General features: G+C 39.7%; 2 protein-coding genes and 1 long non-coding RNA gene across 4 annotated transcripts; 1 reads left to right on the top strand and 2 right to left on the bottom strand.

The window, feature by feature from the left end:
- Positions 1 to 796: 796 nt before the first annotated feature.
- Positions 797 to 13,336, bottom strand: LOC137048253 (uncharacterized). Its single transcript, XR_010899349.1, has 2 exons — positions 13,157 to 13,336; positions 797 to 1,181 (listed from the first exon to the last, which is right to left on the bottom strand). It is a non-coding gene; the product is annotated as an uncharacterized lncRNA (long non-coding RNA).
- On the top strand, positions 9,584 to 12,928 carry dlx6a (distal-less homeobox 6a). Its single transcript, XM_067426331.1, has 3 exons — positions 9,584 to 11,446; positions 11,867 to 12,060; positions 12,292 to 12,928. Exons 1-3 carry the CDS (start codon positions 11,134 to 11,136, stop codon positions 12,529 to 12,531), a joined length of 747 nt encoding a protein of 248 aa, XP_067282432.1. The 5' UTR covers positions 9,584 to 11,133; the 3' UTR covers positions 12,532 to 12,928.
- Positions 13,337 to 16,153: 2,817 nt separating the features above from the next.
- Positions 16,154 to 18,057, bottom strand: dlx5a (distal-less homeobox 5a). 2 transcript variants are annotated; one of them, XM_067425661.1, is made up of 3 exons: positions 17,597 to 18,057; positions 17,037 to 17,245; positions 16,154 to 16,755 (listed from the first exon to the last, which is right to left on the bottom strand). In XM_067425661.1, exons 1-3 carry the CDS (start codon positions 17,949 to 17,951, stop codon positions 16,444 to 16,446), a joined length of 876 nt encoding a protein of 291 aa, XP_067281762.1. In that variant the 5' UTR covers positions 17,952 to 18,057; the 3' UTR covers positions 16,154 to 16,443. The 2 variants fall into 2 exon arrangements, with proteins under 2 accessions (XP_067281762.1, XP_067281763.1); XM_067425662.1 differs by having other exon boundaries at positions 17,037 to 17,221.
- Between the last annotated feature and the right edge of the window lie 2,916 nt (positions 18,058 to 20,973).

The following is a 20,973-nucleotide window of genomic DNA, read 5'->3' as shown; positions in this document are numbered from 1 at the left end:
TCATTAGGATTGCGTTTGGCTTTTAATGGTGAGACTTTTGTTTTTGTAATCAGGCTCTTAAAATTGGATTCAAATTTTAAAAGTTATCGGCCAATATTTATCGGTTATCGGCCTGCAAATATAAAGTAGTGATGCGTGATATATCGGTCCAACTTCTCTTTATCAGCTGATATACACACAAATTCGGGTCTCCAATTGAAAATTTTCTAGTGACTGATCACATCTAAATTTTTCAGTTGGCCGAATTAAATTTCTGTGATTTAAACAGAATTCACAGAATTTCAAAAATTCAGATGTGATCAGTCACTAGAAAATTTTCAATTGGAGACATTTTTTTTTACGTTCATGTTTAATGTTATCGGCCTGATAAGAAAATATAACCAATGTATTAAAGCTAATAAAAAATGGATATTTCCTTCAGCTGAGACCATGTTCGTCATGATGGTTTTGAATTGCTTGAAATATGATTGAAATCACTGTAAAAAGGAAAATATAGTTCAGTGCAACATAAACAGCACAAGTTATTCATATAGGCTACAAAAAATTATGATGAAAAAATTATAATTGTGTTTGATACAGTCAATGGGGCTTTCAATGGTGAGACTTTTGTTTTTGTAATTAGGCTCTCAAAATTATATAAAAAATTGAATTGAGATTTATCGACCAATAAATCAGTTATCACCAAAATGTTCGGTTATTGGTTTCGGCCAAACTTTTTATATTTGTGCATCCATAATTTTAAAGAATGTTGGTAACCAGACATTTGATGACTTGAGATACTTGAGAAAGGACAAAATTCATATTTGATATTGTTTTTAATTTAGCAGTTAAAATACAGAACATTAGCATATTCAATACGAAGTGAGATGCCGCTGTCCGTGCGGTTGAACTCCACCCCTTTTTGCTTCTCGTGCTGAGATGACAAGTCCATCACGTAGCGCTCTGAAAGCTCTCCGATGCCAAGCTTTGCCCCGAGCAACCCTCTCCTGACAGCTTCCTCATTACCTTTTAATGTGTTCATGCATATTCCTTCTCACTGGTAAGGCCGTCTTGTAATGAGAGGAAACAGCGAGCCGCTCCGAGCCTTGGATCATGCAATCCGCCCTTTATTTCGATTAACAAAACAACTTCTGATGCATGTATAGACGGCAGGATCTCCTGGGTAGTCGCCGCTGAATTTCCTGCAATATGACAGAGAGAATATTGGCGCGTCAGTGGGACACCTCAGTGACTCTGGGAGACGCTATCATTATGTGTGTTGGCAATCGTGAGAGCTGAATTTTGTGGTGGAAAATGAGGGAGGCCATGTCAGCCTCACTAGCGTGTTGTGAGTGGCCTGAAATGCATCCGCTATGAGAGTCGCATTCTGTTTACCACAGCGGGGGGCAAACATGAGAGCACGGGCATCACAGCCGCGACGTGCGGCACGGTGAAATGAACAAAATACATACATTATAAGTCTGCCGCTCTTCCTTCTGGAAATATAAAAGAAGCTGATTTCAATATAAATAGAACAAGGAGCATGTCTTTACATCTACTTTGATTGTCACATTTCAAGCTGTAAAATACTCAGAGGCCTTTCCGTGGCCTCGCTTATATGTCAATGCTAATTTTCCCCCCGTTGCCAGCAGTAACACATTGGGGAGCCTTGATTTTCTTCCTCTGGTCATCGAGCTTGCGTCTTTCTTCTCAGTGCTTGAAATATCTCTCAATGTTGGGCAATCAAAAATAGGAGAACATCTCAAATCAGGTTCTCTGCAGGCTTAGAATCAACTATGATGTACAGTATTCATTTTCGCTGATAAAAAGCATCCCGCTGTGTCTTTCTTAAGAGGTAATTTCTCTGAGTGCTCGTATTGTGTGCGTGAGCCCATTGTGACTACGGCGGAGATGCTTATACAAATGCACGCCACAAGCAAATCAGTCTCTGAGTTTTTATAGAAGTGACATCGGTCCGTTTAGGAACTCAGGAGGGTGTAATATGAAAAAGGCTAATTCAATACAACTTGCCTAGCAGCCGCTTTCAAGTATCAAATATTTCGAGCTGTCAGGCGTCTTGGTTGGGAAGCGCAGATGCATACAGCTGTTTGGTAGTCTGTAAATGACCCCTCTCAGTCTCTATGCCCCACTCTCTGACTGACACATTGTGCTGGATAACTGCCGGTGCTGCGTTGCAAGCGGCCCATCCAGCATGTGGTTACCTCCTCAGCTAGTGCACTCACCTATTCAAGGGTTACTGCAGGTCAGGATTTCAATGCCTCAGTTTCACACCTTCTCATGATGTCCTTTTGCTTGAAATCTCTGTTTCTTAGGGATAGGGGTCCAAAAACATGGCTTTTGGGGTTTTGAGCTCTGGGTTTTCTTTCCTAATGATTTACTACAACTACTGCATGCAAATGTCATTGTTTTGGATGGGAAACTTGGGGATTGTGTGTGCAGCTGCACATTGCAACTGGATGTAATTATATGTTTTTTAATGATAGAAACAATGAATGATAATACAGTGGGGGTCCAAATGTCTGAGAACACCAGGGAACATTTCTTCTTTAATACAACATTTAATTGCATATTATATTGTCAGCATGAATGAAATTGGTAACACTTTATTTTATAGTGGCCTTGTTTCATGTTACAGGTTGTTACTAGGAATTACAATAAATTGTGCACAAATATACGCAACTAACCCACAACAACACCCTAATCCTATAGTAAATACATGTAGGTAATATTATTACTCAGTATTATTACACTGTAACAAGGACACCTTAAAATAAAGTTTAACCAGGAAATTTTACCTTTTGGATTACTCTTTATTTTAAGGTGACATTGTTACAGTGTAAACATACATTTAAGTACTGAGTAACATTAATTAACTAAATTTACTTACTATAGGGTTAGGGTTAAGGTTTGGTTTAAGGTTATGCATAATTTCCATGTAATGTGTACGAGGTCATTGTAAAATAAAGTATTACCACCTTTTGTATAATACAACGATTATAGAACAATATTTTCCCATTTTTACTTTCGCTTTAATAAAAAGATTTTGGCATAATAAGTGAACTATAAATCTTAAATATTTGTTGGTCTATGTGGTTTACAGGGTCTCTCCATAGGCGTTATGGTTTTTATACCGTGCAAACCGTATTTTCTATCCCTCTACACTGCCCCTGCCCCTAAACCTACTCATTACAGGAAACATTCTGCATATTTACTTTCTCAAAAAAACATAATTTAGTATTTTTTGAAATGTCCTCATAAACCACATTTATAGTGTAATGTGTAATACCCATGTAGTTATACAAATTTCTGTATAACTACATACACACATACACACACACACAAGCGGTTTCAGGCTTAAAGAACCCACTTTGTAGTTTGTATATAATGTAATTTCTATTTTACAGCAAAAACCTCAACAGACTAAGTGTCATTTTGTTTTAGCAACTGTATTAATTAGTGTTCTTGCTCAGCTTAAATTTACTTTTTTATTGTTAATGACATAAATCAAATTTACCATTATCCACAAGTATTATAAAACAACTAACATGGCAGAGTTTTATTTTTACATGAGCTTTAATTTGTTCCTTTTTTGCGCGTGTTGAATATTCATTGTTTTTAACATCCAGCTTTCAGAATGCAAGAACGTAAATAAGGTGACTGGGCAGACAGGGCAGAGCGAGCGAGGAAAGACCAAAATGACAGGGAGTTTAGTGCCGAATCCTTTTAGTAGACCACTGACACATGAATGAGGGGAGAGTGAGAGAAAGAGAGAAAAAAGTAGACAGCCAATTTGGGAGTAATGCAACTAAAAACAGACAAGTGTAATTTCATCCATCTGGACAGATGTGTAAAAGCGCTCCTCAGAACATTCCCCATGATTCCCCCTGATTGATCTTCCCCCGGACTGAAACACCTATTATTAGCCACGAGCCTAATAGCACCAGGATGGCTTGCTGCTCTCCCAGAGGCCAATTCTCTGGTCATATCTCACTCCCTGCAGCTGGAGGAGAGGAGAGGAGAGGAGAGGAGAGGAGAGGAGAGGAGAGGAGAGGAGAGGAGAGGAGAGGAGAGGAGAGGAGAGGAGAGGAGAGGAGAGGAGAGGAGAGGAGAGGAGAGGACGTGTATGAGGTCCTTCATATTCACTCAATAGAATACTAAAGCAGGCACGTCAAACAAAACAATAACATTGTTTCATCCAGGTTTCCATTGTTATTTAGGAAGCACATTTACACTCCCACCTGATTATGCAGTGAGGTGATGTTTTTGTACAAAGCAATCATTGTTATCAAATCCTCAGTTTAAAAAAAATATATATATATCATAGTTTAAAGCTACATTTTTCACTATGAAAGAAATATTTATTGAAGGCCAGCTGTGAAACATCAAACGATGCTGGATTTTCTTGAATTCGGACTTCACAAACACTCGCCTTCTTCCTACGCTGGTCTGCTGGCTTTCGGAAAAGAAGGAAAGCGGTTGAGGCGAGCATGAGGGCTTGAGATTGACAGCTCACCACCCCTGCCATGCCATTCAAACCGCCACATGTCCAAGTCTGGTGTGATCAGATCCATTTTGATCCAGATCCAAACACGAACAACGTTCCCACTGTCCTTCATCTTTGCTGCTCTATATGGAGATGATTTTCGGCTCAACACCCTCCCCCAGTCCCCCCACACAAATCTAGCCCGCATGAAAACATACCTGCATCTCTGTTATTTCTATGCCAGCTTTCGTGTAGTGTGTGGAAAGCTTCTTTACTTTTGTACGATCATCCTGTAGAATTATTTCACTGTATATTCAGCATTCTTTTGAACACCCTCTCCTTACATTGATTGAATGAGCTCTATGGTTTAATGCATTTCCAAGAGCAGTTATCGCTGTGATTGCCGGCGTGTGTTTTGGTAAAATGGGAAAAGCCTAAACCCCTTCAACTGAAATGGCTGTTTAAGTTTATGAAAATAAATGCTGAAGGGGATTTGTTTTGCGCAGCATTTACAAGCTTGTATGAGCTTTAACATTTGTTAAAATGATCTTATGAATAAATTCACAGATTGAATTTGCACGCTGTTATTTGTTTTGTTTGCGTCTGTTCGTACACTTGTGGTGTTAATGTTACTGCACACAAGGCCAAGATATAGGGCTTATTCTTTTATTATGTAAGTTTTTGTTTATTTTTAAAAAAAAAATCTATCTACACAAAAAAGTACCTTCACAGCATTTAATCTGCAATAAATGGAAGAGATGGTGTGTCCTCCATTAACCTTACCGCCATTAATTCATCATTACTATGCAAAAACAGACACAAATCCTGAGACTAATGTTTTTATACACCTGAATATGCTTAATAGAGGGTCTGATAAAATGCATAAAACCTCACTTATTACTTAATGTATAAGGGACTTGCCATTTCATACTTGGAGTTGAATATTTCAGTAATCTACTAATATGGCTATATTAAACAGCTAGTGTTTTTAAGCATTAATTTTTGGCGGCCAGCCATTCTTTGGCTTCACAGTCTTTAGCTCCCGCAGAACCTTTTGTTGAGTGCACTTCAAATGTTCATCATCAGCTCGAATGTGGAAGTTTGTAGTTTCAGGCAGTCTTTGTGTTATTTTTCGTCATTTGTGATTATTACGCCATGAACAGGAGCTTGAGAAAGGCACACAGCTCCTGCAGACTGGTTTTCATGTGAACCATGGCAGGAGAATGAATGTGGTGTAGGAACAAGGCGGTTCTCCAGGTGTGACTTTTTTTCTGTGCCGTTTTTACGCCTCATCAAACTCACTGTTCTTGGGTTTCAGGAAAACTATTATTGTCTGTGCTTCATTGTTTGTGCCACTTCCTCACCTGACAGAAATTCAGATCAGGGAAACTTCTTAAATCACACGCAACATCAGCCCACCAAATGCCATGAGCTACAGCATTATTTTAAAATATATAGATTTGTAATTTATAATGCCTTTTAAGGCATTACTTGTATCCTTGTTGTTTGACAATGCAATTCTCAGCTGAGTCCAAAAAGAAAGAAAAAATCTAAATATAAGCACACAATTAAGCAAATACAATTGCTATGTTGTATGGATACATGATTAACACACAAAGAACCCGTACCCATAGTCCCTCGAATCAGATTAGCTGGACCAGCTTCAATCAAAGATCAAAATCTATCAGAGCCAGCTAATAGCAATGATTATAAATAATGACTATGGGTGGATAAATAGCTCAGGAAAATATACTGCAGGACATAAGCTATATGTTCAGACAATGCAGACATGGCATTCAAGGTAAACGTGTAACTGCAAAATGTTTTACTTAAATGAATACAACCTGCATGCAAAGATTCATATGCAAAATACTATCCTTCCAAGGACACATGATCTCCGTTTCATGTAAATATTAATAGCTATCCATTGATTTCACCCGCTTTTTGAGATCAAAGAAATCAGTGTGAATGTGAATAAATGAGTGTTGTTTTGATCAATTATTTTCTTACTCCATTTTTAATTCTATCTGTACTATAGCGTTGATTTTTTTTTTTATTATTATTATATATTTTGGAATTGTTTTATATTATTATTATTATTAGGCTATCATTCTTATTTTGTTGTACGTCGGTTTAACATTTACAGGCTACTGTCACGCATGAAAATGCTGATCTCCTGCTGTTAATATTTACGAGTTTCCCCCGTTTTGGCGAGTAATGACAACTGGTGCTGTTGCTTATCAAAATTATGATTATATGGTTGTCTTGTAGCTAATCTTGGCTTTTTTCCACCTGTGAAATGTCTGGACAGGGAGTGTTGGTTATTCGCGCATCTTTTCCCCCGCGCGATTGTTTACCACATGCGCATGTTGTGGTCGGCCACTGCACACCCAAATAACAATAAAGCATGTGTCTGTCATGACACGTAAACCCACTATTCGTTGGGTGTGTTTTCAAACTGTCATAACAAGTAATATTCTGACAAACCCCTCCCCGAGACTTTGTGGATTACACGTTTAGAAATATTATCAATACGAGGCGAATGACATGCAAGCCACTTGTCGAAATTATTAATTTAGAATGCCTAGCCTATATTTTATTGTTGTATGAATTTAATGAATGTGCAAATATTTCAATGGACCTTCAAAATTAATGAAGTGATAGGCTATTGTAAACAGGAATATTTGAACAGGAGCAAATTGCACTTTGCTTTAGATTTGAGAATTTATTGAAAATGTGTAATAATTATATCCGATGCACATCAGGGGGGCATTATTTTGAATTCAGTGTATTGAAAGCCTCAGAAAAGCAGCTAACGAAAATTTACAAAATGAAAGGAGGCTCGGCGCAAGGAAATAAAGTGTATCTTTGTTTGCCCCTCTTTGTTTACCGCGGGATTTTTTTTCTTCATTTTACTAATTCATTTCAATGGCTTTCAAACTGGAAAATGGAAATGTTGCTCTTGCCCTCTATTTCAGCAGCCGCGTCCTGGCAACAGAGCAATTTTCTATCATCAGGGATAAACGGCATCGAACAGTACATTCGGATAAAAAAGCCTGTGATTGCTGGCCTTCCTGTCTGTCATCTCTCTAGAAAATCCTCTCCCCCAGACCTGAGCCGTGTGCTGTCAGAGCTAATAATGTCTTCTATTAAGTCGAAAAAGAACCACGAAAAATCCCACTGTTCTCAATAGTACAACCTTCTCAAAAGATAAAAGATATTTCAGCAGAGCCACCTTCATTTGGATGAACTGGAAATTAATGTGAGGCAACGTGCATGCGCATCTATGCTGGCTGCAATTTTGCATTGAACATTGCAGTATCCAACCTTATGTTCTTATTTTCTAGACATAAACAAACGGGATGAATTGGGATGAAATAGCCGATGCAGTCAAATACGCAGACACAATGACATTTATATAGGCCTGTTGGTTAATTTGCTTATGGCTATAAAAAATGGGCAATTGTGCTCTTTAAACCATGGTCAGCAAACCGTGACCAAGTATGAAGTTAAAGGCTAAATTAATCAACCCACCAGCCAGTCAGGTGGAGCGTTTTGCAAGAATGAATATATGACGCGATAATTAACAGCTCGGAAACGCAGCAAGTCTTAAGTAAGCCAATACAATTCGATAGGCTCTTGCTTTGTGGTCAGTTTTATACCATTTCAAACATTAATAATGATCAAGTGACTATTTGTTAAAAAATATTTGAAATGTTTGAATCGAATTTATGCATATTTAATAGGTAGCCGACAACCCTTTCGCCTGTTTCTTTTTTGTCTTTAGCTTATTTAACTTCATTTGCATTGACTTCCAATAAATTAAGCACATTCTCTGAATATAAGTTAAATATTTAGCGTGCATTTATAAACAATACGTGCTTTAATATGTGCTTAAATGGCAGGCAGGGGTGTGGTGATATGTGTTCTCCTCTCTTGATTTCTATTGTAGTGATCTCGTGCAGAATGCCGACAGCTGCGCGTGCTATCCATCTGCCTTCGCTTTGCCTCGCCACTTCCTCTGCTCAGCAGCCGTGGAGATCCGGAGACGCCTGGGTGTCTGTGAGTTTGGGGAGAGCAGCGCACGTTCAGCCGCCTCTACCGAACTGGCAACGCTTTAGAATCCGAGCCGGCCAGCATGCTTGTCCGGACCAATGACAAGAAGGTCCTGCGCGTTTCGGAATGGAGACATTTCAAACTAGTTTTGTGTTAAGGCTCAGATAGGACTACATGGATGCACTCGAGCGACGGCATGTCCACACACATCCCCTCTTTCTTTTTATTCTTGACAGATTTGTAATATGATGCCTATGGGTTTGCATGCGTGCTTTGCTATAATATTCTTAGTATTCTCAGCAACAAAATAATGCAACACAGTTAACACACATTTTTATTTAACCTAAAGAAAAAATGTTTTTTAGCAATAGCTTACTAACGAGTTTTGTTTTGGTTAAATTAGATGGCATTATGATACCAAAATATTTTTATATTCAAGAGTAATTTATTTGTCCATTTTAACATTATCAACACCTTTTTTTCTATTCCTGCGCATTCCCCCCATTTTAGATACTGGAATACAAGTTATGTAGCCTACAACACCATTTACGATCATTCAACAGCTTGTAAATATAAGCTGTTGAGTTGTAATTGAGCGTCCTGTGGTCGAGATGCTGAAAAAGATTTACAGATTTGTTGTAGAATTTGTATCAAAATTATCATTCCTTAGATCAGTCCGTGGAAATATTATGTCCGTCACTCTCAAATATAAAGTGACAGCGCGGGTTGTATAAAAGGATGTCATTTTAAAGGTAGGATACCAAACCATAAATTCTCGATCAATTAAGCACTTAAAATGCCAGCAAGAAAGCATAATTGGAAGATTTGTTTGTACCATGCCATGGCTATATGTGTCTGGTTTCGCTCCTCTCACTTGCTTGACAACTTTCACACTGATGATCATGCAGCAATAATCAATCAAATTCCTGATCACGAATGCATTTAATCAAATCATGACAGCTTTTTATAAAATCGTGAAGAAACCAAAATTCACACATTAAGGAAATATTAAATTGCTCAAACAATGCACGTTTCCTCTTACCTGCATGCACAATTCGTTTGAGCTCGAAAATGTTTGATATCTCGACTATAAGCAGAAATCCACAAGCTTTCAGAGCGACCAAATGCCTTTCTGTCTCTCCCAAGTTCAGTCCACCATGGAAAATGGTTATATACGCCGCTTGTGCACTCTTAAATCCGGCAAAGTAAATAACATCCCTGGTAATAATAGCAAGGTACGCAGTTCTTGTTACAGAAAGGGAGAAAATTGAAACTAAATGCTGCATTTAGGGCTACCATTTTTGATAAGAGGATAATTGAGGCGACACTGGTGTATAATTAGCGGATAATTTATGCTATATCCACTTTTAATCCACCTCCCAAAATAAACAAGGTCCATAATCATTACAGACGAATTGTTCTTAATTTTATAGCACCAGTAACGGATAATCAAAGAGGATTTGGATATAACTGATTGCGAGCGTAATTGCTTTTTCATTACCATTTAAAGTAAATTTATGCCATATCATGAGGAAACTCGTTGTCTATAAAATAAAAATTGAGTGAAATGAGAATGAAGAAAGCCTTGCAGTTCTAGGGTATATTTACATCGTGGTTTATAATGTGATCGCGATTTGCCAAACCACAAACTGCACTCGTAATTTGCATATATTTTCAACTGTGACTGGCTCGTGATTACTACGAGGAAAGGCTGTCACTAACCCGGGCCTTTCAGTGACTGGGGCTTAATTAAACCAGACCATATCTGGCGTGTTTATAGTTCACGTGCATCCTCTCTGAAGAGGCTTACAACTAGACATCGCATATTTTAACCTAATGTGTTTATATTTTTATTCTATAGGCTACTGTAAAACACCTAAATGATGCTATGTGTTTGTATTTGCCTTTATTATTATTTTACTGTTGTGGGTTCCGCTGTTTTATAAATGCATTGAGACATTTGCATATAACAGGCTTTTTAGTTGAAGCCTACATATGCCACTATATTCGCGCTAGCCTACCTAAAACGATTCGATTTGTGTGGTGTTCTTGCGGTTTGTAGACTAGGCGTTATTTGCCATCTCAGCTGCGGTTACGAACCACGCGATTAATTAGCCTACTTCGATGGCAGCGCGAGCGCATTGTCTATACGGAGTCGTAGCCTATATCTGAGTGGGAATTTTGTGAATATCAGAGGGATATCCCAGCATTATTATTCTCCACATGGTTATGGCTACGGTGGGAGCTGTTAAGGTAGGTTAACTCACTGTGAAGTCTCAGCTAAAGCAGAGAACTGATGACGTTAGGTTGAATGACCAATCGGAAGGCGCTGCCCTTTGGAGACAAACCATTTTACTTGTAGTGGCTGCATCAAGTCTGGAAGCAAGGACTCAAATTTAACAGAATCCACCTTAAAATCTCTGCCTTTACTCAAGCCCACCTTCCACCATACCGCGTGAGAATTACAGGACAAAAAAGGATAAATTGTGGAGGTAATAACGCAATATCCCCTATCCAAGGAGAGAAAGAAACGAACACGGACTCATTTGGGACTTCAGAGATAGGGGGTAAGTGCTCTCAAAGCAGAAAATTTGATGATGACCATGACTACGATGGCTGACGGTCTGGAGGCTCAAGACTCGTCAAAATCTGCTTTCATGGAGTTTGGACAGCAATCGCACTCACAACAGAGCTCCCCGTCGATGGCCGCCAGCCATTATCCGCTCCACTGTCTCCATTCCGGGTCTCATCATCATCATCATCAGCACGACAGCTCTCCGTACTCCGGCTCGAACTCCTATAACAGGTCGCTACCTTACTCCTATGTAAGCCATCCCCACCACAGTCCGTACTTGCCGTCTTACCACAGTAACGCCAGCGGAGCACAGACCAGGTTAGACGCCACAGGTAAGAGTCGAGATACAGCTCTGTTTTCATTGTTGAACTATAGCTACGTGGAAAGCCGCATGTCGATGAAATGTACATTCAAAGTTCTTATCTACGGCACCTTACCCGTTCCCCTTTGTTCTCGCCTAGTTTTGCACGTCTTATGTCAGCAAAACGGTGTTCTCAAAATGATTTACTGCGTTCCGCCAATGATTCTACCCACCATTGCAAATTATAATTAGCATCTAATTGTCTCAGTCTCGACATGTCACTACATGCAATTTCCTAAATATGACAGACAATGTAATTATGCTATATAATGCTTGAAAGAACGTAACCGATTGTATAATGTGTTTGTCCAAAAAAAAAAAAAAAAAAAAATTTCAATTTCTTATAAATATTTATGTGCGGGAATCATTCCACAATATTCACCCTTTTCAGAACAGCAGAAAACAACAGTGATTGAAAACGGAGAAATACGTTTCAACGGAAAAGGCAAAAAGATCAGAAAACCGAGGACGATTTATTCCAGTTTGCAGCTCCAGGCATTAAATCACCGGTTCCAGCAGACCCAATACCTGGCGTTACCAGAGCGCGCGGAACTGGCTGCCTCTCTCGGGCTCACACAGACACAGGTGAGATGTGGACTCATTTGCATTTAATTGTGATTTGTGCTTCTAATTTACAGACAGATGAAATGTGGACTCGTTTGAATTTAATAGTGATTTATGCTTTTCATTTTGATTTGTGTTAGTAATAAAGATGGACCTATTTGTGCCTAGATGACAAAAAAAATAATGTTAACTAAATTAGACACTTTCTTCAATTTACAGATAACCCGATTTTTTTATTGTATTTCTTTTCAGGTAAAGATATGGTTTCAAAACAAAAGGTCCAAGTTCAAGAAGTTGTTGAAACAAGGCGGTAACCCTCACGAGAGTGACACTTTGCCCGGCTCCATCGCTCTGTCCCCGCGCTCTCCAGCCATTCCGCCTATCTGGGACGTCTCAGCCTCCTCTAAAGGAGTAAACATGTCTGCTAACAGCTACATGCCCGGTTACTCACACTGGTATTCGTCGCCTCATCAGGATGCCATGCAGAGATAGGCAACTATAGCTCTGTTTTAGGCCAGAGGCCTTGACGTTGACATCTTGTCTTCGCCCAGACGTTTAACATCCCTAATAGAGACCTATTCTAATCTATTAAGGGGACGATTTCTTTTGAAGGATGAAGACGTGGTGTGGCGAAGCTCGACAAGGAACTAAATGTCAGTAGCATCTTAAACGGATTTATTAAAAATCTGTTCTCACGTTTGGCTGTAATCAAACACAATCATCATTGGGACATGAAGCGAAACGTTTTGTCGCGCTTTAGTCGCATTTGAAAACGAACTCAAACCTGCGTTTATGTTTTTGATCATGCAAACAAAAGCAGTTTGATTGTAAATATACTGTCCGATTTTAGTTGTTAAAAACTTTTTATGTTTTGTCATAAATGGAGTAAACCATGACTTCAAGCAACGTGTCGTGCCTTTCTTTTTAGGAGATATTATGAAAGACATGCTTTTCAAAATCAGTTATTGGAATAATCTGCATTGAAAACATTCCTTTATAAAATAGGCTATATTAAAAAAATAAGACCAAGAAACAATTTGCACGGTAATTTGAAAATAATCACCTCTAGCCTACATTATAGTATTTTAAGACATGAAGCAGTAACAAAATGGCTTACCCGAGTTGGTGGTTTCTCAAAGTGTTTTTCCTACAGAAAAGAGCTGCATCTTGTCCATCTTGTCATTCTCTAGCTCAATTATTAAGGTATTGACAAAATGTTTTTCCCCTTTCTCTCTGCCTTGATCTGCGAGACGCTGAATGCCTTTCGCCACAGGATCGATCCTGAACAAAGCATCCAGCTGCAGTCTCGTTCAATATGAAGGAGATATTTGGGACAATTTATGGGTTTTATCCAAGAGAGGGTTTTTTTCCATTCTCATAAATGCAGACATAATTAGGGTAATTTTTGATGTAGCCCGCTGATTACAGCGTTTTTACCGTCAAAGATAATTACCTGTAATTTTCTACCACTTTTAATACTAAAAGGCATCTTTATTTGGATTTGAAGTGGCAAAGACGAAACAAAAGATGAAATTATTCGGTTATTCATGTACAAATTGCCGAGGAGAGTGAACGCTTGGGATATTATCTAAAATTACAATGTTGAATAGGGAGACGAGAAGCCCCTGCAGCTGTCAAATCGTGGATGCCCCAGCCGCAGAGAATGGGGCTTGATTTTCTAAAAAGGTTTCCTCATCAGCGGATTGGGATGGTTCATTTAAATGTTTGCTCTGCCTATAAGAACATAACATATAGCTATATATCTTAAAATTGGTCAGTCAAAAACACACGTGTCATTGTTTTTGTGTTTTTTTAGCAATCTGCACAGTAGCCTAATGTCTAAAATATATAATTTGCAAATTTAAAATACTAAAAAAAAAATCATATTTTTGGAGTAATCATAAATAATTCAGCATAACACAATAAAATAAAATGTAGGCTGTTTGTGGGAGTTAAGGCCCCAACACATAGCCTATGCTAGGCCCCCTGACTGACTGACAGACAGACAGACAGACAGAGAAATATAGCCGCGTATCCCGACATCCTCAATAGTTGTACTGAGAATTAGCCCAAGACCAAGAAACAATTCTGAGTTTGTGTGTGTGCCTATGGAAAGGAGAGCGATAAAACAAACACCAATACAAATCATCGCCGGTTTACTAGATCCCATCGTTCCTACATGTCACACGTTTTCTTGTAAAATAGCCTGCCTTTCCCAACAAGTCGAACTGCAGCTTATAACAACACCCACACATCAGCAGCACGCAGATTAGCCAACAACAAAACAACATGCTAGGCTAATGGAACAACACTTACCTTCGGTAGCTAAAGGTATAGTTTGGCAGACCAAAATATCTGGTTTCAATGTTTCAATAAAGATATCGTTGTGAAAGCGGACGGTCCTGTGTACCGCTTGTGTTGAGTAAGCAAATCCAGGTGTGAAAGTGTTTGCACACCCCGACACCTCTTATATATTGCCTGCAAAATTAGCCGTTATTACTGTCACTGTTTAGAGATGGTGAGCTAGGGAAAAAACCGTCTGCAATCAAGAACCAGGCGCATCTTTGCAAATTATAGATAATTGTAAATGTCCAGATTATGATAATGGAGCTAATCCTGGTGGAAGTATAATTATTGTTGAGTGTTACAGTTGAGGGTGTCCAGTAAAGCTAACTGTCATTATTTATACACGGTTTGCAGTGAATTCGTTGAGTGGAAAATATTCAGTTGGAATTTAACAAGGCTCTCGATATAATGGCATGGGATAGCGTGTTTGTGTGTGTGAAATAGAAAGTGAGGCAAAGTTACAGTTGATATGGCGAGTGTGTTTTGAACGTGAAGCGTGTGTATGCGAGCGCGTGTGGGCGGGGAGGGGATATAAACAAAAATGCATATTAGTTCTACTACGTAGGCTAGCCTACTAAAATTTTCTCATGATCATGCCATTTCTATTGGGTAGATATTTGTCACGTTGGTTTGTTTTTTTAGGCTTCACTGTCTATATTAAACCATAGGCCTACATTGTTTGTTTTATAGCCTAGTTAATGTTAACCAAAATTTCAGTGTTCAAAACATTTCAAATAGCCTAGGCCTACCAATTCGTTGGTGTTATGCACTCTACAAAATGCTGGGTTTCAACCCAAACGTTAAATTTAATTTTTTTATTTAAAAATAAAATTAATATTTGACCCATCCATGGGTTGAAATTGTCCAGTATTTTTGAGTGTGGGAAAACATCAACAGGCCTAATATTTTTTTAAAGGTATTAACCGTGATGATTTATTGTTTATTTTGAACATTGAAACGATCATCAATGACTTGTGTAGAAATATATTTTCCAGTAGCTAAATAGCCATGAAACTGCGCTGGGCCGATTTTTATTATTATTTAGGATAGGCCTACAGTAGCCTAATAGCTATCATAGTCAACAAAGAAATCTCCACCTTGCCCTGGTGGCCTTATTCGTGATTTATCCGTGGCAGTCAGCTGTAGAAATGTTAGCACTGGTTTTAATGAGATGTTCAGCATTTTTCCAGGAGGAGGATCTGTCAGGGCTGGGTTGTGGTCGCTGGAGCCGGTTTGCCCCCACAGGCATGCGGACTGACTCAGATCTCCGCGCCGTTCCTTCGCCTCCTCACTACAATTCAAAGCTACTAATTGTAAGGAACACAAAGACAGCAAGGCAGAGCAAACTGTTTGCCAGACTAACAACCAATTATTTTTCGTTCGTCATGGGTGGTTTTAATCAAGATGTGGATCAAATTAGTCCCACGAACGTAAAAATGAATAAATCTAAAACTTGTTTTGGAATTAGCCAATAATATATTGAATATTAATTTAATTATATTAGCCTAGCAGAGGACCAGGACCGAGAGTAAAGCCTCCCCCCTTTTTAAGCAATGTTTTCCATTTCTTCGTCATTAAATAATGACTCAGCCTAAAACACATGATCCTAAAATGTTAAAACAATATCATGGTTTTCTCTACCTATAATTTCCATTCGACATTTCTTAGGCTTGCAAAATTAAAATCCCTTTACAAATCACAGAAAAATAAGCTCTAAAGCAAAGTTCTCGGTGCGTCGATCTGTTTTGAGCTTAAAGAAGACAAAATGTTTGATAATTAAAGAAAAACACACATTTATTTGGGGTTGTCCTTAATGTTTGGCACATCGTCGGATGTACGCGTTGAGGTCAAAATTCAAGGCACCATTCAGAGTGTTTGGGTCCATTGTCCATTTAAAACATTTAATAATTCTTCCAAATGCAATAAATTACATGCACACAATTTACACATTATACACGTTCTTCTAGGACTGCCATATCGATACATTGCATATTCCTCAAAAAAAAAAAAAAAAAAAAATGTTAACACCAGTCCAATATACAACAAAATAAACAAATTTCAGTACAACGTTCCTGATCCGAGTGCCAGCGAGTGCTGTAACGTGCCAGGCGCCTGAAGGTGAGAATTCATCGCCCCGGCGGCGGAATACCAAGAAGAGCTGGCGCTTTCCAGAAACGTGGATGCCACTGTGTTGATATTTTGGGGCTGATGGTGAGGTCTCTGAGGACCCTGTGAGTCCCAGACCGCGGGAGACTGCGGGGAGTTACACGCCATCGGGTCGCTGGAGCTGGGACTGTGTTCCGGAGGCAGTTCGCCGTTTTTCATGATCTTCTTTAGTTTTGATCTCTTGTTCTGGAACCAAATTTTCACCTGTGAAGAATAAAAAAATATATATATTTTTTAGTGTCGGGACAAATAAATAATGCACAATGACTTCAAAACGTATTCATCTTTTTATGTTATATCGTTAACAATTTGTAAAATCTATGGGGGGAAAAAGCTAACTAACATGCATTTGCTGCAGCAAGCACATTTTGATATTTATATTAATAGGCTATAACAAATAGGCTTATTACTAATTTGAGTATTACATGAAGACATTGCAATAAAACATTATTTAATAATAATAATATTATAAAATATCGTCGAACCTGTGTCTGTGTGAGTCCCAGCGACGCCGCGAGCTCGGCTCTCTCTGGAAGCGCGAGGTATTGCGTGTTCTGAAACCGTCTCTGTAGAGCCGCGAGCTGAAAACTGGAGTAGATGGTCCGGGGCTTCCGGACTTTCTTGGGTTTTCCATTGACCATCCTCACTTCGGGCTCGGCTGTTTCTTTTTCTGACGGGTGAACAGAAATTATAGCTATAAATGCACGGGGAAAGAAACGCACTCTCTTGATTGTTGGTAATTATTGCCGTGATTTATGTCAAGTGTCGCAGTGCCTTAAAATTGCTACTCGCATAAAGTCAAGCAGAATAATTTGTCAGAAAATCTTTATGCATTTTACGCTTTTTTATTACCCCTCTATTAAACAGAGTAAAGCATTAAATAAGCTATTTCGAATTAAATGCAATAGCCTACTACAACAGCTTTTTAAACTAAATTCAGACATTATAACAAGAAACAACTCTAATTCTCTAGTTATATAATGTTAAATAATAATTCTCAATGATTATTCTGTATAATAATATGCTTAAATATAATATAACTGACCTTGTGGGCTCGGTTGTGACTGCACCCTATTATATGTCCCGGCATATTGGTGATATGCTGTGGAGTATGAGCCGTAATCAGGGTAGGATTTTGCAGAGTAATTTCCAGAAGATCCATTGACTCCGTGGTATTGGTACTGATAGGCATTAAGAGGTTTCCCATACGTGCCCGAGTTCGGTGAACAATAGCCATGATGAACTCCTCCAGCAGGGCTGTAATAGCCAGAATCCGTGGCTGTCGACTCCGGTAGGGTTGGAGATTCCTGAGATGGATGATGCATCGTGGAGAGCTGAAAAGGGTTTTGGAAATCTGCAGGTTTAATACTCGGAATCCTTCTGTCGAATACTCCAGTCATAGTTTGGATAAGACAACGTAAAAAAGCAGTCTAACTCTATAGGGGTCCACAGAGTCTACACTAACATTGTGTGTGCAAGCGTCGAGCGTCTCTCTTGAAGACTGCTTTAAGCCCCGCAGCAAAGACTTGGTTAAATCCTAAATTGCGCTGTTACGCACTGCAGGGAGGATCTAGTGCCATTGGCCAAGGAGCGCAGCAGACGGCAGTTACTCCCCAACTCGTTCAACCAGTTTCAGAAGAACAAAAAAAAAAAAAAACTTAATAGAGGTATTTATGGTATGTTTACATACAAATGGAAAGGGAAATTGATTATTATTTGATAGTAAGTCGCTCACCGGGCATAAGACGACGGCTTTTTGATCTATTGCATGTAAATCGACCTCTCACCAGCAGGAATGTCTGATTCCTTAAATTTGTTTGGAATTATTATCACATATATTGTTTTGTTTAATTATGTCTTTTCAGACAGCTCAACGCCATTTTTTGTTTGTTTGTTTTGCTATTCTGTCTAAATCCGGCCAAATTGATGTTTTGTCCTAATCTGCATATTAATTTGCATATTTTTTCACATTAAAAAGTGTAATATTTTCAGATTTACAGTATGTAAACACTAAATTAAATGGCCATGCATGTGCATCTGGGTCTGCAGCGGGTGCTTGAGGTTTGTTTACGGCAACAACGCATGACAGCACCTTGGCTGATTTTATGATATATCATTGAAAAACAATTTTGCTCATTTGTACTATTAATGCTCCTAAATCCTAATGAAGAGCAATTAGCTAGCATGCGTTCACAGTGTCTAGGCTAGGGTAGTCAGCAATAGTGGTGAAATGGTGCCACCAAGTGGAGATAGGTAATGTAAGTCATAGTCAATGTTTCCATAATCCTCCTCAAAGAAGACAATGCAGGCCACTGCAGCATGCAGTGCATTAATGCAGGTGTTGAAAGGTTCTAGAACCTTAAAAGGTTCTATCGGCGCTACGTAGTTGGAACCCCTAAAAGGTTCACTGCAAAAAATGCTTTTCTTACTTGGTATTTTTGTCTTGTTTCTAGTCCAAACATTTTAAAACAAGAAGTATTTACTAGACAAGCAAAAGTAATTGTCTTATTTTGGGAAAACTCAAAACTAAGAGAGTTTTTGCTAAGATAGGAAATGCATTTTTTTCTTTGATAAGAAATGCATTTTTTTTTTTTTTTTTTGCAGTGTTCTATATAAAACCCTTTTTGAGTGCCAAAAGGGTTCTTTCTTGTCATTATAGCATTATAGCTTTTGAGTATAAAAGGGTCTTTGGAGTATATACTCAACTATAATTTTATGTATAACCTTTTAAGGGTTCCAAATACGTAGCGCCGACAGAACCTTTTCTTCTAAGAGTGAAAATGACTATGACAAGAATGACTATAGTCATAAACGACAATATATTAATAAATAATGGAGTAGGCTAGGTTAAGATTTAGGTTAGACTGATCAAAACCTGATTTAAACTAGGCATAAACCAAACCTATATAGCCAAACCAAATTTAATGAATAAAATAGTTTGAAGGAGTAGCCTATGTTTCAAACAAAAGCAAATTAATCAAATTAAACAAGGTAAAACACACAGCTGTTCAAACACACAAATAATCAAATTATTTATTAATTATTTTATTTATTTAGTTATATTTGTTTATAAAAAAATAAACATAACACAATAAATATAACCAACATTTTTACATTCATATATGCTGTTAAGTTATTTTTAAATTATTTTTTATTAGAAATAAAGGGCATAACTGTCACGTTACAGACAAAGGAAATGGTGCGAGGACTCAAGTGCAGAAAAGGATATATATTTATAACAAATAAAACATAAATACAAAACAAACACCCACGAGGGGGCAAAACACATAATAGAACATAAACTAAAACTCAAAACATACCAACAGAAGTCACTGGGGGAACGGGAGACGCAGACATTACACAAGGATCCAACACAGACTGACAAACACAAGGAGATTATAAAGGGAACAAACAAGGCAGATAATGAGGGAGAACAGGTGGGGCAAATTAACCAAATCAGATAACAAGGGGGAGGGAACTGACAGGGACACGAGCACATGCTCAACATAACAAAACCCACAAGTGCACACACGACAGGACAGGCATGTGACATTACCCCCTCCTTAAGGAGCGGCTACCAGACGCTCCACTAGGGACGGGAGGGACAGACCCGGGCGGGACGGGAGGGACAGACCAGGGAGGGACGGGAGGGACAGACCAGGGAGGGACGGGAGGGACAGACCAGGGAGGGACGGGAGGGACAGACCAGGGAGGGACGGGATTAACAGACCAGGGAGGGACGGGATTAACAGACCAGGGGGGCACGGGAGGAACAGACCAGGGGGGCACGGGAGGGACAGACCAGGGGGGCACGGGAGGGACAGACCAGGGGGGCACGGGAGGGACAGACCAGGGGGGCACGGGAGGGACAGACCAGGGGGGCACGGGAGGGACAGACAAAGAAGGTACAGACAAGGGAGGGGTAAACAAGGGAGGAACGAGGAAAACAAAAAGTTCAGGAGGCCATGGTGGCACACAAAGTTCGAATGACCAGGGCGGCCCGCCGAAGTCGGGAGGCCCACCGAGTTCAGGTGGCCGGGGCGGCCCGCAGAGTTCAGGCGGCCAGGGCGGCATGGGTAGAGCAGGGCGCCAGGGAGGCGCGGTGAGAGCAGGACTCCTGGGTGGTGCGGTCAGTGCAGGGAGCGCCAGGGAGGCGCAGTGAGAGCAGGACGCCTCAGCGGCGCGGTGAGAGCAGGACGCCTCAGAGTCGCACGGAGAGCAGGACGCCTCAGCGGCGCACGGAGAGCAGGACGCCTCAGCGGCGCACGGAGAGCAGGACGCCTCAGCGGCGCACGGAGAGCAGGACGCCTCAGCGGCGCACGGAGAGCAGGACGCCTCAGCGGCGCACGGAGAGCAGGACGCCTCAGCGGCGCACGGAGAGCAGGACGCCTCAGCGGCGCACGGAGAGCAGGACGCCTCAGC

The sequence above is a fragment of the Pseudorasbora parva genome, chromosome 19 (genome assembly GCF_024679245.1).
Source record: "Pseudorasbora parva isolate DD20220531a chromosome 19, ASM2467924v1, whole genome shotgun sequence".
NCBI lineage: Eukaryota > Metazoa > Chordata > Actinopteri > Cypriniformes > Gobionidae > Pseudorasbora > Pseudorasbora parva.
Note: the sequence above shows the minus strand (reverse complement) of the source record. Positions and strands in the feature narration are given on the sequence as shown.